Consider the following 19,633-nt stretch of genomic DNA (forward strand, 5'->3'; position numbering starts at 1 on the left):
AATAATATAAATTTTGGATTCATTCAATAATCTTGCATTACAGAGGAAAGGTATTCATTTTCTAATACTTATTAAATTCTATTAATATATTAACATTGTTTACTGTCGCAGGAACTAAATAAAACATTTATAGTAATCCTTTTAATAAATTCACAAAGCAAGCAAGATTTTTGTAAACATCTCAGGAATGGTTAAGAAACACTAGTTGCAAAAAGACAATATGAAACTGAAGAAATAACTTAGAATATTTCCTTTTTTGCGATACAAGAATAACATTTCAGAAATTCACAACGAACAAGCATTTCTCGGGTGCATCAAATAACCGATTCCTGAACAGATCTGATACTACTGATGACGGACCAAAGACACTAAATAGATCCAGACAGACAGCATATTATTTGGGTAAGGATGGATATACACAGCAAGAGCAAATTCTGTGTTGGGAATCTCTGAAGAATGAATTCCTGTCTGATAAACAGCCTCCGTTATTGACTGTACATCCAGATACAGCATCTGAATAGGAAATCCTGTAACCTACAAAAATAGATTTCTATATAAGTTTTAACAACTGCCATGTAAAAACCTAATGCCTCACATGCTCTGATGTTGACCAAAATATTATTAACTCTTACTGAACAATCTGTGAAGGAAGAACAATTGCACTGTTACAAATAAAGAGAATATGTAATAATTTAGAAGCAGAAATGAAAAGTTAACCATTTAAACATCAACACATTTTATAAGCACGATGCAGCACCAAAGGAGCACTGTAAAGTCGTGCTGCTGCAGCTATCACATCCTTTGCAGGGCACAAAAAGGAGCTGCTTTTTGCAGCTCCTTTTTGTGCCCTGCAAAGGCCAGATCATGGCCTTGGCATGCAGTTGTCGCAGCCACAATCTGGCTGTAAAAGGGGCAGCTAGAGGCCACCCCTTCAGGGCTGTCTGCACAGCCCCTTACTCAGAGAAATAGTCCCTATGGTGTGATTGATTCAGAGGCCTCATTGACCAAGACTTTACAGATCTAAGATATAGCACCTGTCCCCACCATAGGCCAACTTATTGTCTGTCATATGTGTCTTCATAAGTTTCTAGATACCTTAGACTCAAAGTGGGAGTTCTTGTTTACTTCCTATTTCTGTAAGGCATTCTTGGAGCCTAATAGTAGTGTCAGCTCAGCTTTCATGTGAGCATGAACACTGTGACACGTAATTCTAGTGGCTGACTCATACCTCATGGAGTGCCCTTTGGCATATTTCAATAATACAGTAGCGTAAACACTAACCCAATAATGCTCATGAAAAGTCTCCAAATAATTTTCTTCTTTTTCCTTAGCTGTATCTCCATTTCTAAATTCTAGCTTTGGAAGAATTTGTCGTAAGACACTGGTACATTGTCGATGCCACCGAGTTGGATGCTGGGATCGCCATTCCATCATTTTATTTTTTAAGGCCTTTTCAATCCTGTTGGGGAGGAAATGTTTACAAATAATCAATAGTCTATTGGGTTATGAGATCAGATAATGGTGAATCCTCTAAACTGTTGTGGCATAATGGAATATTCTTGAAAAGTCTAATTACTGACTGGATTAAGCCAGGAAAGGTCACTTTAGTTGGAAAAACCAGACAATAGACCCAAAATACAGGAGATGTAATGGTGATAAGGGAGAGAGGCTGAAGAGATCCAAGAAGGCCATGTAGTGTTTCCATTTTGAACAGCACAACTGCCATTACCATGGGAGACTGGTAACTGGGAAGTTATATACTGTGAGGTTCCCTTCTGAAGAAAAGTTAGAAGAAAGATTAAAGGAAAGACAACCACCATCTTCTGGAAGGGAGAATCCACATAGTTTAGGACATGCTTGTACCAAAGGCACATAATTTCAAAATTGCTAAAGAACTCTCAGCAGAAACATAACAAAAGTAGTGCAAGAATTTAAGGGCTGGATGAGTATAGAGTGAGTTAAGAGTACCATCTGAAGGAGTAAATTTCCAAAGGAGGTCTTAATTGATATGAAGGCATTAGTTCTGTAATGCCTGATGAAAATAATCAACAGAGTCCAATTGACAGGTATCTTTGAGAGTGGCATTGTTATTCAAGGTCACTGAGGCAGCTGGACTCTGGAAGTAACAGCTGATGGGACTAGATGGGTAGGTTGATTACCTATAACTGCAATTTAAAAAATGATCATCTGTGAACTCATATGTATAGTTCTTGATTCTGCACAAAGCCATGTCTAGAACGTTCCCAAGTTCAATAGCTGTTTTCTAGAACTGCACATTCACCTTCTCCAGTGACCATGCTCCCATATATCTAAATCTGCCTCAGTTCAGAACAAACAAATGACTGGGCACTGAACACAAGAAGAAGAGGGAGGGCTCACTGAATTCTCTCACAAGCACTCAGAGAACTGCAATTATGTGCAAGCAACCTATCCTCCTCCATGGTGGACTCTGTGACTCGCACATAAAGCTAACTTACCAGAGATGGATAATGTCAAACCAGGATAGCAGACAACACGTGTCTACCAAATGATGCATTTCTGCCTCTGGCATCTAGTTGGTAGTATTTTATACAAGTCACGGAGAAAGAAATTTCCCAAAGACTGTCTTATCCATTCCCGCTCTACTGCAACAATCAACACTTTTGCTGTTGCTGTAAACAGAAGTGAACTCCTGGCAAACCCACATTGGATACTTCCCAACTTCCAATGATGTTTGCAAAAGTTCTGTCCAAGATTGACTATTCATGAGTAACATAGACAGTTTTCCCCAAACCATCAGCCAGACAATTCATCTGCCTTGACAGGCCCCTTGTTTGGAGTGATCGAGTGAGGAACATACACATTCCAAAAGTAGTGCAGTGAAGCAACATGCTCCAAATAGTGCCTTCTTGTTTGTCCAAAGCCATCTAGATTACTATGTTGCATCTGAAGGCTTGAAAATACTTTTTTAAAATTGTTAAAAAAACCTTTATTTAACTAATAAAACAGTACAAACAACCTATTTCATTTACGCAGATCCTTTACATACAGTTATATTGTCAACTCTTTCAACTTCTTAGACAATTATACAAATTATGAATCTCTAAATAATCTACATTGACTTGCTTGAGGAATCTAAGTTCCCCGCAATCATTATATATTTCTAAATCACTGACTCTTACCTATCTACTATTTTCTATAACCTTCATCCATAGAGTCATTTCCTTATATGGAAAGTAATCAATATACCAGTCTATGTCTCTAACACCCCAATTCTTTTTGCCGCACCAGTATTTAATTGATCATTTTCTACACCTTTCCTCTCCTCTGTTCTTTTAATAAAGCCGAATGCAATTCTCCCTTTTTTTCCTTTTGTATATAAAATACGCAGGGATCTCATTCTTTGTAAAAAAAAATTCTAACGTGCCCTTTTTCATCAATATTGTTAATTTGTCCATCTCAAAAAAGTCCATAACTTTTAATTTCCAGTCTTCTACCATGTCCTCTGATTTCTAGTATCTTGCAAATAATATTCTTGCGGCCACAATCATGTAAAAAAAAATTTTTTTTCCTTTCCAGTCTCCAATTTAATTGAGTCTGTTATATTCAGAAGATATATTTTTGGGTCAGCTCTTTCTTTAATATTGAACATTTTTTTGATCTCATTGTGTATTTTCTTCCAGTATATTCTTGATTTTTTACAATTCCACCAACTATGTAAATAGGTACCTACCTCTTTTTTACATTTCCAACAGGTATTTTTATTTTTCTTGAACATTTTCGATAATTTAAAGGGTGTTAAATATAATCTAAATAGGGATTTAATACAACAGGCATCTTCAAGAGATTGATGTGTTGGCCATATTATCTCCTTCTTTAATGCCCTTGTATACAAAAATGTGTGCACACCATCTGTGGTGATCGTGACCATTGATTATGGATGGTGAAAAGTAACGGTGAGACTTTGGTGAAGCAGTGAATCTTCATCCATAAACACAGAATTAGCAAAATGGATGACTTGTGTGAGAAATTGTGCAAGAAATTAGATTATTAAGTGGGAAATGAAACATTTCAGCAGAGTAGAGACAGAGCCATGAGGTTGCTGGGGAGAGGGACAGCCAAAGTATACTCTAATGCCCAGAAACATCTTCAGGTGCCCGTCTCAGCTACTACAGGAACATCTGGCTATGTTCTAACAGTCTTATGCATCTTTAACTTCCCACTCTCCCCTGGCCACCACCTGGCTCTTTCAGGCAGGAGGGGAGGTGGCTGAAGATCTTCTAGCTAGGTCCTAATGACTAAATGTATTACCATTCAGTCATTCCCACAGGAGCCCCTGGGAATCCTTGTGAAGTTTCAGAGAAGACATCTTTGTCATGCTTCTAAGCATCAGAACATGGTCAAACATATCCTTAACTTCCTCCTACCTTATACATATGAGTCGGACATGTCCAAGTCAAAAGGATAGGGAGGGTGTAGTTGGCCAAGGATCATCCAGCTATGCTTCTAATCAAGTCTGTTGTAGATGTGTGGGGAGGGTTGCCATTACAATGTTGTCTGAATCACAACATTCTGTGAATGTTGCTAGGAGACTCTACAATATTATTATTATTATTATTATTATTATTATTAATAATAATTGTATTTATACCCTGCTCTCAGGATGGCTTACAAATTGTTAATTATACAATAAAAGGGCCACTGAGCAATATCAATGCTGTCCAAACTTGTTTATAGAAATCGATTGAACGTGTAGATCCATATGAATAAATTATTTGCCAAATTTAGGACAACTACCATATAACCTCATCTTAGTTATTTTGATAGTAGATAATCAATTATTTTTGTTAAAGCCATATATTTAGTGTATTCCTAAATCCTTCCAGAAACACGGCTCAGAGTTTTATCCTTAACATTTGTATGTACTCATGCATTTATATGATATGCTTGAATATAATGTTTATATGATGTGCTGGAATATAAATGTTTCTAACTGAATGTAAGGTAATTTTTGTAACCATTTTATTATTTTATGCTGGCTGTATGCTGTAATAAATTCATTTGATTCGCTGTCCAAACTGATGGGAAATAATAATTGCTCATTATGATCCACGAAGGTTCTGAGGGCTAACCCCATTGTCTTCAATGCCAGGTTTTAAAATACTTTTTTGGCTAAATATTACATTTTAAGGAAACCCTTGCTGATGCTGCTATTCTCAGCAAAATGTTAGGCATGATACTTAGGCTTAGTATCAAGCCTAACATTCTGAACCTCTCTATAGATAATCTTATGCTGAGTATATTTGGGAACATATGCCAATGTAGTAATACCCCCAAAATTCTGCATGGACTAACTGTAGGAATGCCTGCTCTGTAGTCTCAAGATAGAAGAGAAAAGGCACTTTTCAGGAATAAATAGCATCTTCAGGAGCAAGAAGCACAATGTGTGTAGAATTTTCAATGGAAAACTGGTGCAGGCCCAATGAAGACAGGTATTGAATGTTGACTACTTTTCCTACAAATTTTAAATGAATGTTAAATACATTTCTTCCCCAATGGCCCGAAACAGACAGGCCAAAGGAAGTGGCTTCCGGCCACTTTGGGGGCATGGCGTTTGGATGACTCACACCCCCGAAGACACTGGACGCCACTCCAAGGCCGCCAAAGGCGACCCAAAGCCACTGGAAAAAGGAGTGGCAAAAACCTGCTCCTGCCAGGGGCCCATTTGGGACCATGGTGGCAGCCCACTTTGAAAGCAGGCTGTGCAGTCGCTGTAGACCCGGGCCAGACGCAGCCCAATTGTGGCTGGAGCAGTCTCTGCTTTACCCCAAAGTTATTAAAACTGTCTTGGTCCTGGGCTTCTAATTTTTAAGGTTCTTAATAACTGATTAAAATAGTTACCTGTTCTGTAGTTCTTCTACCAAACTTTCATCAGTTGGGATATAAAGTATTTTTTCCGGCTGAAATAAAGAAATGTAATATAATGCTGTGACACAGAGATGCATCTTAAGTTGGATCTTGATGGATAATTTGAAGGCACTACACTTTTCAATAAAGAAATAAATCACATTGTTACTGGTAACATTCAGTTTTTCATTAATTTTCATTAAGATAAGTGTGGAATGAGATTCCATCAGATATTGCTGTTGGCATGAAAGGTGATGAATAATGAGAACAATAAGAGTGGCTGTACAGGGAAATGCTAATACTGAGTGAGGCATTAATACAGTAGCATGAATACAAACAGGGGACTTCTACTAACTGCAACACTCTCATTTATTTTCCCAATAAGAAAAGGTGTTATATTATGCTGTAATCCCAGCATGTTCCTTTCTTCATGAACTAAAGAATACTTTTATAGATGTAACTCTCAGTAGTTATACAGATACATGCTAGTACTTGACTGCTGTCCCAAAGTTAATTTTGTGACACAGGAACAGAACTCTCACAGTCCAACATTTCTCTACTGAGAAGTGTCTCTTCACTGATCTGAATGTTGTCTGAAAGATGCTGAAGATGACTTCCTTGGATGATATTGCTAGATACTGTCTATCAGAGGTTATTTGAATTAGTTGTTCTGTCATGGTATTCACTATTAAGAGGATTTAGCTATCTCATATGTGTGGAAATATCTTACCCATTTTGGGATACATTTGAAAGATGTCACATTTTGGTTCTGTCTACTATTTAGAAATACTGTGGATATACCATGGCTATACCAAGTGGTGCATTGGAGCACTTATTGTGAAGGTCTGTTGTTGCCAAAGGGAAGGATTCATCCATTAATGGGTTAATATGTACCACCACCCGGCTAGGGAAGATATTGTGCTACTGAAAATGAACCTCTATCAGTTCTCATCTCTTCCTGTTTCAGTTCCTTCAAAAGCCAAGACAGGAAAGAATACAAAAGACTCCCCATCAAGAAATGGATTAAAGTCTTGCCACCTTGTTGTGGGGCTGGAAGACTCCTTCTCCTTGCCAATAAGACCTTCATGATAAGTCCTCCAATGTGTCATTGTCAGCCAGTAGAGAATGAGCCATCTATTAATGGAAACTACCCAAGCAGACATGTGCATTCGGGTAAGAGGTGGCAAGAATGTGTTTTAATGTGGTACTACTTGTTGCAGAATCTTGCTACCAAATGAGGGTCTAGTTGAAGCACATTTCCCTAGTTTATAGTGTTTAGTGAACGTGGCTGGAGTTGCCCTTGTTGTTGTTTTGCAGATTTCCTCTAGAGATGCATTAATAGAAAAGGTAGCAGTTGTGGAGGCCGACCTAGTTGAGTATGCTGCTACATTTTGTAGTTTTTGAAGACCTAAGGCAGTGGTCTCCAAATTTTTTTGAGCTACCACTCTCTTTTCTCTGGGTGACAACCCTAGTGTCCCCCAGTGGCTATTTCCTCATATCAGGCCTACTGTTTGTGCAGCAGCCAGCCAGCCAGCCAGCCAGCTGTGCCTACCTCAGCCACACCCAACTTGCCACTGCTTCCTCCTCCACCTCAGCCTCTCATGTGTGAATGCAGCATTGGCAGCAACCCAGACCTGCACCTCCCTCTTGCCTGCGCCAGCCTTACAGCAAAAGGAACACCAGTTGCCTGGCTGCCTGGCTGTTGCTCTCATGGTGACCTAGTGCAAAGAGAGCAATGACTTAGAAGTTGGTCAAGCAATAGCTAAAAAGTGCCTTGTCCATGCTGGCCTTGTGGTAAATGTTGGCATGGAAATAAGGCTTCTTGATAGCTGTTTGACTGCCTTTTTGGTTGGTGCTTGACCTTTGCTCAGTTGTTGCTCCCTTTGCACCTGATCACCCTGGGAACAGCAACCAAGCAGCTGTCTGAGCAGCAACCGCCTGTACTGGCCTTGCAGCAAAGTCTAGCACGAGCGAGAATTTTCTTGGTCACTGCTCAACTGGCTGCTCAGTTGTTGCTCCTGATCACTCTGGGAACAGTGACAGAGAAGCTTCTCCCCTGTACTGGCCTTTTGACAAAGACCAATGTGGGTGAGACCCTTCTCACTCAGTGCTCAGCCAGCTGCTTGGTTGCTCCTTCCAGGGTGGACAAGTGCAAAGAAAAAAGCTTTTTCCCAGCAAGGAAAGACTCTCAATCCTTCTTTGCTGGGGTAGAGAGGGGCGCAGCCAGCTTCCCGCTTTTCTCCCCAGCGAGGAAGGACTCTCAGTCCAAGAGAGGTGAGAGAGGCAAAGGACTCTTTCAAAGAATTGACCCCAGATACTCTTCCTCCTTTCCCCCCAGAGATGTACCTTCCCCACACAGCTTCAAGTTGTTCCTCCCCCCACAAATATTGTTTCTTCTCCTACCTCTTCTCTTAGTCTGTCTGATGAAAGAAAGCAGGAGCAACAGTGCAGCTCCAACTTGTCAGCCAAGTTTCAGCGAAGCTCACAAAGCTTAAGCAGGTTCCTAAATGTGACAGCTCCTTTTGCTGCCACTTCTCCCCCACCGCCACATGCTATAATTCCTTATCCCCACCTTGGTCCTAAAGGCCACTGGTTCCTTTCATCTTTAGTGCATTCCAGTACTTTCACCGAAGACCCACCTCCCTCCCCCTTTCCTCATTGCCCCCTTGGATCTTTCTACTGCCCATGTTGGGAATCACTGATCTAAGGTCTTGTAAGCAAAAAATATGCACACTTTGATTCTTCTGGTTAATACAACAGTGAGGTGGGAAGAAAGGATACAAAGAATGCCACAGTATGCCTGATATAGTTTTAGTGTTATTCTCACATGTAGCTTGGGCCATTGTTTTTCCAATGTTGTGTGATGTCAGAATGAAGGAAGTACTATGGGTTGGGAAATATAAAATGTAGAGTTTATCTTAGGTAGGAAACCTGGGTCCAGCCACAGAGAAACTGTGTCAGCATCAAATTTACAGCAAGATGGAGGAATGGACAAGCAGCAAGCTTTGAACCCCTTCTGGCTGAAGTGACTGCCACCAGAAACAGGCTCTTGATAGAAAGAATCCTGAGTGGAATTAATTTATGTAGTTCAAAGGGAAGCTAAAATAGGCCTTTGAGCATTTTGTGGAGGTCCCAGAAGTAAAAATTTGTGAATCACAGGATAGCTGTGGTACTATTTGTTGCATTTCTCTGGGAAATCTCCTAACGTTGAGGGTGAGGTGAAAGAAAACATGTATTTGATGAGGAAAAAATTGTTGCTAATACTTGATTGTAAGGATTCTAGAATGTCCTTAATCTTTGCAGTTTGGAGAGAAATAGGTTGTCTATGAGACTAGCTCAGAAAAGCCTTCCAGACTGTCTCACAGGTCTGAAGAATGGACTTTCATCTAATTGACAGGAAAGTGTTTACCACCCTGTGCCTTCCAGACATACATTTGGTCAGATTGCCATCCTACAGTTAACAAAGTTGCTGACACAGACACACACCAAAACTGTAATCCTAAATTTTCGTAGGGAGTTGGCTTCCTACTGATGAACACATACCGTATCACAATATTAGCTCTTCCTGATATATTATGATAAGTTTGGGATTCACAGAATCACAACAGCATCAGTATTGTTACATTTATCCCATTAAATAACATACATAAAGCAGATGTTTTCCCAGTTGAAGATATTAATAATTGAATATGAAATAAATATTTAATCACTTACATGTAAGTCTGTTCCTACCCTGAACTAAGATGACTTTGAATATTTTGACCTTTTCCCTCACTTTGGCTTATCTCACCCTTCCTGCTATTAACCCTTTCAAGTAACATTTTTTTTCTGGAAAGTACAAAAACATTCCCAAATCATTCTAGTTCTTTCTGCCATATTTTAACACAGAGACACATTTTTGAAATACTTACCTGTACAGTTTGTGTTTTAAAATCCTGAGAAATAACTGGAAGCATTTGTTTCCAGAAGCATTCCTTTGAAATGTCAAAACTGATACACATGGGTGAACTGTTTTGCTGTACGTTGAACCAGACCTATGAAATATATTAGGACACAGTATGCAATCAATTTGAAAAAGTAACATTACAACAAAAATATTCTAACCATGTCCTAACATTATGAACATTAGGGGGGGGGAATGAGAGAAATTGTTTACAAATTATGTTCAAATTAACTACAAAGGAAATAAAAAGAAAATGATGGGTACTTGTTGTGAACGTTTTTTCTTTGAGTGGTAGAGCACAGGAATCCGCACAATGTGGGTTATACAACCATCACCACCAAGAAAGATGCAAGGAAGTCACATAATGTCAAACTAATTGGCCACTTAGGCACTCCTGCTTCACGTTTCATAGTCAAGTAAGAAAAAGCAGAATAAACAAAATAATCTCTTCCATTCAGAAACCTGGTACTCTATAGGACAAGGGCAGCATAACATGAGGGTGTGGATTCTACCAATCCAGAATTAGACTTCATAGTAAATACCCACTGGCTAGTGAGAGGAGGAGACAAGCTGGACATATTCACGCATCCACAATCCTTCAGAGTAGAAGTGACTCTGCAACTATATCCTGGACCAACCATCTTCAACCTGAATAAATGCTGGCTCTAACATCAATAAATAGCTCCTATTATATTTACCTGCTTACTTAATTTTTTGAAGTACTCCTTTGCCCACCTCCACCAGAGGTGATGAGATGGATGGCTACAAGAGAGAATGCTTTTTTCATAGTGATGCTTCATTCATGGAATAGTCCCATCAGAGAGTTCTAGAAAACAAAAGGCTCTTACCGATAATCTGGAAGAACCCAGGGAGACTCACTTGCTGACTATGGGGCTGGTCAGAGCACTGTGCTGCTCCTGGAAGCGCTGGTTTGAGGACTCAGCAACCACACGCTCAGTGAATTATCTCTAAATTCTGACTGACCACCTTGTTAATAGTTATTGCCTGTCTCTTTCATGCTACGTAATTATAGCATTACAAAATTAACTGCCATGGCTACATCCCACAGAATCCTGGGATTTATAGTTTGGTGAGGCTGTAGAACTCTCTGGCAAAATATTCTAAATATCTCAAGAAACTATAAATTCCCCAGATTCCATCAGCCAAGACAATTAAAGTGATATCAAAGTGTTACAACTGTGTAGTTTGAATGATACCATCTAGAATGATCCATTACCTTTCATTAATGTTAGGAGATTATTTCTCCTAATGTCACCAGATGATTTCTTTACATGGGGATCACTCTCAAGCTTTAAAAGTTTGATACCTATTGAAGCTTGTAGAAAATGGCATTTTTGCAGCTGACATGGTAGAGAAAAGCTAAACGCCTCTGGCTGTTAAAACACATACACAGAGAGAGAGTGGCGTATGAGATATTCTTTCTAACTAAAAGAAACTGATGTCTAAATGATATCTGAGATCTTTCTAACCAGAAACTAGAACATGCTGGTGTAGCCAGATGACTGAAAAGTTGCTCTCTGGGAATTGGGAACAGGCTGCATATTTTCCTTCCTGACATTGTACTTGTGTAACTGTAAAGAAAATGAATATTAAAGGCACACCACAAATCTTCAGTTTTTATAGCTGTTTTTAAAACCCAAAACCCAAGCCATTCAACTCTTGACCACATGGAGAACTAAGGATCATGTAAATGTGGTAGGTCTTCTCAGTCTATTTAATCATAAATACTTACATTTTCACAATTGATCAAGCAATCAACACTCTGTAGGGGACAAAATGCATCAAACTGCTTATAGCACTGGCCACTCAGAGGATTCCATAGGAAAAAATATCCATTTTCTTGTGCTGCTACATAGGCTACCTTTCCCTATATTAGCAAGAATAGAAATCAACAGTTTTTATTCTCTTCCAAAGAAAAGAGAAACTATTTATTCTTTATGCTTCTTGACTGTTTAGTTAGCAACTGAATACTTTTTTAAAAGAAAGAAGAAAGAAGGAAGGAAGGAAGGAAGGAAGGAAGGAAATAATTCACCATAACTTTTTCACATATTTCATTCACCAGAGTGGATATTTTATTATGTGTTAGAAGACAGTGAAAACTTAAAACAGGCTTTTTTTAAAAGGATGATGTGTGTGTGTGTGTGTGTGTGTGTGTGTGTGTGTGTGTGTGTGTGTAATTATCTTCAGTATCACACATGGGTAGCTCATGAACTGAGCTGGGGGATACCTCTTCACACAATAATACAGTTATAAAAACAACAATGCAAATCACACGTTTGACAGGAAAAATAAAATGTTCATTTAATTAAAAGGGAAATGAAATAATTTATACTAAAACATTTTTCTTTTATTTCTGTGATGGAATTTCTTGCACCTAGAATTTAAGAAGGAAAGTCTACAAGTATTAGAGCTACTAAAGTAGGTTACAACACTTTTCTTGTTAGGACAATGCCTATTTATTTTATATCATTCCATCCATTATGCTACTTTTTATTTTTGTGAAGAATTGTATAAAGGGGGATACAAATGTTTTGATAGACTTACTTCTAACACAGATGTCCCCAATAGTACCCAGGCTTTCTTCCCAATATACAGAAGGTAGTTACACAGAAGCACTGCATGTTCTTCTTTATTGCAAACACCCCACTTGATGCAGTGCTGTAAGAAATGTAAGATCACACATTTTAAAAAGCAGTTTTGTATTTTTATCATCCCATAAAAAGATGCTACAGTGACATTACCATGAAAATAATCAGAAACTGCTAGGCTCCTTGAGCAGCCATAAATTAATAAAATATTAAGTTCAAATAACAAAACAAATGCTCTCACATTAAAGAAATCAACTATTTCTTCTTTTAGCATAATGGAAAATTTATTTATTTGGTCCTATAATAGCACTGCTCAGGTGACTAGTTAAACATCATAAATGATAGGTCATTTTCAACTGCTTTTAAAGATGACTACCTACTTCTTTGGGGGCCCAAAGATTCCTCATGTTGCCCATCAATCTCAACTGCCCTGAAGAGAGCATGCCTCTCATAATCAGCCACTAAATACTATACTGTATCAAGGAAAAAATAATTTGAGTGCCTCTGAGGTCCCACAAAGGCGAATTTTGTGTACATAGTCTGTATGTCAAATCAGATCACTTCAAACATCTTCACCCAATTTTGATAAAAATCCAATATCCATTTATGTGTGATGAAGTAATAGACAAAGAAACAGAGTCCTCATTCACACTACAGTTTAACCTGATTTTCAAACTGGGTTATAGGTGCCACATTCACATTTGACTTGATTACACCTGCGGGTGCGTTCAGGGTGAATCAACACAAACCCGCCTGAACGAGTTTTTTTGAATATGGATCTTTAATCGCATCTTTTGAAAAGATGCAGGTTGCCAAAAATGTGAATGTGCTGCTGACATCACATTCAGGGCACCCAGGAGGGAGGGGCAATGGGCAGAGAGTGGGCAGAGAGCTGAAACATACCCAAAGGTCTTGCCAAGCATTCTTTTTTCCCTGTCAGTGTTCACAGTTCCATGGGGCTCTTTGTGATTTCAAATTTCCTGCACTGTCAAAGTGGTCCTTTTAAATCACCGTGCAGCTGTTTTCCACTTCTGCCAGTGAATCGATTCCCATTTCTCTGTGGACTAGAGATCAGGGAAGTCCGAGGGGGGGGGGTCCTTGGGGGGCATGGTGCAGCGTGTTTGTATTTTAAAAAACGTTGACAGTTTCTGCGCACTGTCACATTTGCGTGGGTTCACGGGGGGGGAGTCACGGGTGCCATGGGGGCATTCTTTCCTGGTATGCATGGATCCATGGGTGCCATGGGTTGATTCTTCCCTGGCACGTTGCCTAGGGTCTCTCTCCTTTTCTTGGTTACATAAATAACTTTTCTTATAAATCTGCTCCTCAGATTTAATAGAATTTCAAAGGGATCTAGGGAGATAGAACTGCAGCTGATATTTTGCTTTATTGAATTGCTTGTTTAACAAATTTATACTCCACTCTTCAAAACAAGCATTTTTAGGATAGTTCACAAATGCAGTTAATGTAAACCTAGTAACATTGTTTTAAAAAAGGCAGAGCAGTAAAACTTTAAAATATTGCACTACCTCTGATGTCATCCATATATCCACATCATCATTTTCATCCACAGTGTCTGATATGCAAGGAATTAAAGATACAAATCGTGATACAAAATCCTGCAAAATAAATAAAAGTCTATCCCAGGAATGTATGTTAGAAAATTGCACAGACATGAGTACATCTGAAGTTATTAAAAACATAAAACAAAAACCATGACAATCATTTTTGTTACATTTAGCAATTATCTCTAGTTGGCATTCCAGAAAATACAGAAGGAAAGTTTACTCAAAGTACATCAAAGAAAATGTTACTTAAATCTGAAATTTTATATTCTGTGATAAACATTCCATACTTACAGAAGCTGAGTTGGGATCATCAGGACACATATCAAGTAATACTTGTGGTGGATTCAGAGGTGTAATATATTTTGTTACTAAAATATTTCTTCCTTGATTGTCAAAAACTGAAGTTATTATTCTTCTCTTTGGAAACATCATTTTACATGCTTGCTTAAAAATATTTGCTCTTTGCAGTAGTGTTTCATCTTCATGATCTACAAGCTAAAACACACTTAGAACTGAGATAATATTTTTAAATTTTCTAAGTATAAATTTTCTAAATATAGATTAAGATACCCATTTAGAATTATTGCATTTATTCAATAGGGAAAGTATATAAACCAACCTTATCTGCTTCCAGGTTATTTTCAGCAGAAGATAACTGAGGTTCAATAGTGGCAAAGATGGTTAAAAAAGTATATTCTTTCAAGTTTTGCCTATAACAGTCTTCTATAGGAGGTACATACGTTTTACTCCAAGTATACCCAAGCAGAACTGGTGGTGTATTTACTTGAAAAGTACCACATATCTGTGAACAAATTATCAATAGACTCATTCAAATAAAGGCAAGTAATAAGGACAAAATCCCCAAAACTAACATGATAACAGCATTACAATCTAGCTATTTTAAAACCAATATATTATTTGGGATTATATTGAAGTTACAAAGGACTTTGGCTGGCAGGATGGCAGAATCCAGAAGAACTAGAAAGGGCCAGTTTTCCCCACCACTGTAGGCTGCTGTGCAGTCCCAGAAACATCTCTAAAAGACTGGGAAACCTAGCTTTCAGTAGGTGAAGAGGCTACAGAAGGAGAGCAGAAGAAACGTTCAGAAGTTCTTCCAGAGGATTGTTAGATTTTAAAGATCTCCAAATCTTTAAAATCATATTTCTTCTTGTTTATTACCTTTGATTGTTCCAGGAGAGCAGAGAAAGGAAATGTAACTGATCCAAGCCAATTCTTCCTTACATAGGAGTGACCGCTGCAGCTTTTTGGACAAGCATCCTAATGAAACACATAATTTGAGCCAATCGGTTGTATTTTAGATGTACGTACATGTGTGTGTGTATGCATTTTACATACTAACAGATCCACAACTGATCAAATCAAATCACATTTTGTCGTAACTACCCAGTTTGAAACATTTCTACAAAGCAAATTTAAAGTGTTTATCAGACTCAAAGTATTTTCCTAGATATCTAAGGGGCTATTTACTGGCTGGATTGGGGCCATGGCAACCTCACACCATGGCCCACATCTGGCCTTTGGAGAACGCAAAAAGGAGCCACAAAAAGCGGCTCCTTTTTGCTCCCTCCAACAGGCACCATAGCCACAGCAGTACAGCTTTATGACGTCCCTTTGGTGCTGCATCATGTGTAAGGCAACCCCATAGGGGCGTGTCATGATGGTGCACGCCATGTGGACCAGCATGCACCAAAATGGCATCCTTGCAGTGGGGTTAGGGCATCCAGCGTGTGGACACTGCACCCTAACTGCCCTCAGGCTGGCACAAAGTGCCAGTCTGCATAGGGCTTACATTACACATTCACAAGGGTACAAAATATAAAGATAACCAGAAGATGTACATTTCTGGATATGCATATTTCCCATTAATATTGCCCTCCTCACATTAAAAAAGTGGTAATTTTAATAGCATAAATTAAGTCACAGTTCAAAAAGAACTGAAATAAGAAGTAATATTTAAACCAGAAAGAAGGCAGAATATTTAATAACTGGGAAAATTTCAAACAGGTTAGCACAGGCTTTCTGTTTATATTAGATGCTTTCCTACAAACAAGCACTTATCTACAGGAGTTTAACATAAATTATGCTGAATTCAGTGCACAAAAATAATAGCACCTTATTTCCTTAAAATGAATGATTTGAAATGTTGGAATGTAACACTGCAACAGATGAACCTCACTGATGCACCTTCCATTGCTTAGAAATGAAAACAAAACTGCTTGTCAGCTTCTTTCACTTAGTAATATTCTTATAAATTCAGATTTCTTGTACATTTAGAAGAAAAGCCTTTTAAAAGCCTACAAATTGATAGAATCCACTGTTGAATAGTTCTTACCATTACAATAAAGTTTTTCCTAATGCATAGAAATTTACCTCATGTTTTTCAATTACAAATTCATCAAAAATATTAATATTTATGTCCTCTTTTATTTTAGATAGTCCTATGAAAGTATAATCATGTCCTGGAGAACTGAAACAAAGAAATAAATATTGTAAATCATATTTATAAAAATGCTTTCTTCTGTTTTGAAAGTAATAAATCTGTAAATAGACAACAAAGGCTATTTTAATAATGAAGTTACTTAATGGTGATTCAGATGGATGCTTCTTAGTACTACTAGTCAAAATGCATTGTGCACTGCCTTTTCCATCTTTTCCTCCTTAAAATGCTTCTTTAGTAAGGAAAAAAACAGAATACATCTTAGAGGCAAAGCAGAGGGTTACAAGAGGGAGGTAATGTTGTTTTTTGCCCCTGTCCATCTCAGGTAGAATGACAACTATATAAAAGCCTCTTCTGGTTGCATTTTCCAGCACTTTTCACAAGGCACTTTGGAAGGTTCTGCCTGGAGCAGTTGGGAATGTGTGTGACATGCTCAACACAGAGAGACTCTGTAAATCTCACCCACTTCCCTGAATGGTCAAAACTACTTCCATTCAGGCAGCAGGAACCAAGAAAGCTCAAAGGCTGATATTTACAGTGTTGTCTTATGAATGTCTACTCAGAAGGAAGCGTCATAGTGTTCAATGAGATTTACCCTAAATTATAACAGTCCTCAATTTCCCTGTAAAGCAATCCCTGTAATTATAGTCAGATTATTAATTCCTATAACCCAAACAACAAATGATAAGGGCTGTTACCTCCTGTAACCTATCCATTATAGTACATGTAACAGAATCAATTTATTTTAAATGCCCAAGGAAACAGAACAGACATCAGTGTTACAAAACTGTGACTGCAGAAAATTCAAGCTTCAGGATTCAGATAAAGATACAGACAACTTACGTAAAATCAACTTGAAGTTCTTCATTCCAACATGGGTGGGAGCCATCTGCAGTGCTTGTCTGATACACTGTGTTTTGGAAAGTTATTTCTACAAAAGGGTGGACAGAAACCTAAAACAAAATATACGCTGTGCATAATTTATAATATTTTTATTTCACTTTCAAATTTATCATGAACTTTATTTTGACCTGGAGCTCGGGGAAGCTCACAAAACTTAAAACAGATACAGATAAATTTCGTATCATACAGAAATAAAATTAAAAACATTTTAAAAGTCTACCCATTTAAAAACAGCAAAGAGAAACAATACTGCATATTGTTAAAAGCTCTTTCCCCATGAGCTTCCTAAAGGTCTTTTGAAACAAAAAAAATCTTCACTTTAGATCTAGGTATGGCTTTTCAACAGTGGTCATATCACTGTCTCCTTTAGGCATGATACAATTCTGACTCGTTTTAGTAAGGCAATGAACACTCCATGCAGACAGCCCCCTTCTGGATTATTAATAAGGTAGGGAGATCAAGGGTCTGACATACATGTTGTAGCTCCTACATCTCCAAGAATCTCGTTCACATCCTCTAGCTGTGCAAATGGAAAAGTATTCAATATACTCATTCAGTATATATATGTATTCAGTTTGGACAAGCAGAATCCAAACTGACATCCATTAGATCTGTATATAGTATTCAAGTCAGAACAGATCCAAATTATTTTATGTGCAAGATACTGGGAAAGTTCACAGTGGACTATTGAATGGTCTGGATTTTCCTCTTATGAGCCAGTGTTGTAAAAGATCCCTGCTCACTCAAAACAGCTCTACTAGCTGGATTTTTGCAGATGCAATGGTGGCAGAGAAGAATCACGCTTTTGCTACCTACAGTGCCATAGAATAGGCCGTACGTGGGCTCCAACCTGCGTTCAATTAGACTTAGTCTGGGTTTTCCACCAAAGTCACTCTAACCATTTCACTTGTTTCATTGCTACTAGAAAGCTGGAAAACTAGGGAGCAAGATTGGTTCCATTCCATGAGAGGGGGCACTCAAGAGTGAACAAGTACATGACCCCTAGGTATTGCCTCATTCTGGAGATCAACTAGAGTTTTGGCAGAATCATCTTCTCAGGCAATAGGAAAATATTAAAGAACATCAGGAAGCCATCTGAATCCATTAGCCTGGAGTAATCAGTCCCCCACTACTGCAAACATTCTGAGTCCCAGCAAAACTAAACCCCACCAGGTAGTCATCTGTCCATAACAATAAAACTTATAGACAGGTCCTACACTCTCAGATCAGCCAGCACAGAAAATGATGTCCTGAGTGGGCTCACATGCACTTGAGATAGACACATGATTGTTATGACACACACGAAGTCCTGAGCCATTTCTGACAGAGCAAAATTATGGAAGGCAATATGGAAGTCATGTAAGTTACTAACAAACTATATATTTTCTGAAACCTCATTCAGTCTAGCCAGACTCTTTGAAAAATCTCAGACCACGTAATATGAGTTGGCCTTAAATGTTAAAGGGTGTGGGGGGGGAGGGGAATGTAAAAATATGGCCAGACAATTCACACAACAGCTTGAGCTACGAGACTAAGGGATAAGCTCTAGCTACGAGACTAAGGGATAAGGTAAAATTGTGGGACATGATGCATTTACATTCACAAGTCTCTAAGCTTCTTCTAGAAGCCCAAATCTCAGTTACCACATGGCAATAGTTTTTTAAGGGCATCTTTCATTGCCAAAGCTAGCAAAGAAAACCTGTTCCAAACAGGACTTCCTGACTGCACTCCAGGATCATCTCAGGAAAATGTTTACTCATAAGTTTGACAACAGGTAAACTTCTAAAATATTTAAATCTAATTGTCCCGGAGGCATATTCACACTGCATGAATGTGGATAACTGCAATGGTTCCATGGAGATGCCCATCTAAAACTACAGCACTAAAATTCTTCATCAGAGAATTCTGAGTATCCCACACCCAACTACAACTACTGGAATGACAGGTTGGATTTTGGCATGGCAGGGGTACACTTGAGCAATGCTTTGTGTTCATATATTTAACCCACAAAAGCTTGAACCATGCTAGATGAAACTGTTATGTGGTCTTTGTGGATTTTAATTCAGCTTTTGGTTTAGTTAACAGAAAATGCTTTTGGGAAAAATTCTCACACACTAATACATATAACACACCCTCTTTCTAATGCAGAAACAGTATGTAGAGTGATCTTGTAGCACCCTTGAGACTAACTGAAAGAAAGAAGTTGGCAGCATGGGATTTAGTAGACTACAGTCTACTTCCTCAGATGCATTTAGTGGAGTGGGAA

General features: G+C 38.4%; 1 protein-coding gene across 4 annotated transcripts in view; it reads right to left on the reverse strand.

Moving 5' to 3' along the window:
* Window positions 1–95: 95 nt before the first annotated feature.
* Window positions 96–19,633, reverse strand: part of CC2D2B (coiled-coil and C2 domain containing 2B) — a 71,772-nt gene continuing 52,234 nt past the window's right edge. For 2 of the 4 annotated variants that reach the window (XM_089510232.1, XM_089510231.1), the window contains 12 exons: window positions 17,308–17,417; window positions 16,398–16,494; window positions 15,186–15,284; window positions 14,626–14,808; window positions 14,298–14,501; window positions 13,968–14,057; window positions 12,395–12,508; window positions 11,583–11,717; window positions 9,798–9,920; window positions 5,881–5,939; window positions 1,282–1,459; window positions 96–534 (listed from right to left, as the gene is read on the reverse strand). In XM_089510232.1, coding sequence (XP_089366358.1) covers window positions 346–534; window positions 1,282–1,459; window positions 5,881–5,939; window positions 9,798–9,920; window positions 11,583–11,717; window positions 12,395–12,508; window positions 13,968–14,057; window positions 14,298–14,501; window positions 14,626–14,808; window positions 15,186–15,284; window positions 16,398–16,494; window positions 17,308–17,417 — 1,581 coding nt within the window. In that variant the 3' untranslated portion in view covers window positions 96–345. Of the gene's footprint in view, window positions 535–1,281; window positions 1,460–5,880; window positions 5,940–9,797; window positions 9,921–10,033; window positions 10,656–11,582; window positions 11,718–12,394; window positions 12,509–13,967; window positions 14,058–14,297; window positions 14,502–14,625; window positions 14,809–15,185; window positions 15,285–16,397; window positions 16,495–17,307; window positions 17,418–19,633 lie in introns of those variants that run through there. The other 2 variants (XM_089510233.1, XM_089510234.1) reach the window with 2 other exon arrangements.

Source organism: Sceloporus occidentalis, unplaced genomic scaffold (assembly GCF_023333645.1).
Source record: "Sceloporus occidentalis isolate IW3139 unplaced genomic scaffold, rSceOcc1.0.p SCAF_2, whole genome shotgun sequence".
NCBI classification, from domain to species: domain Eukaryota; kingdom Metazoa; phylum Chordata; class Lepidosauria; order Squamata; family Phrynosomatidae; genus Sceloporus; species Sceloporus occidentalis.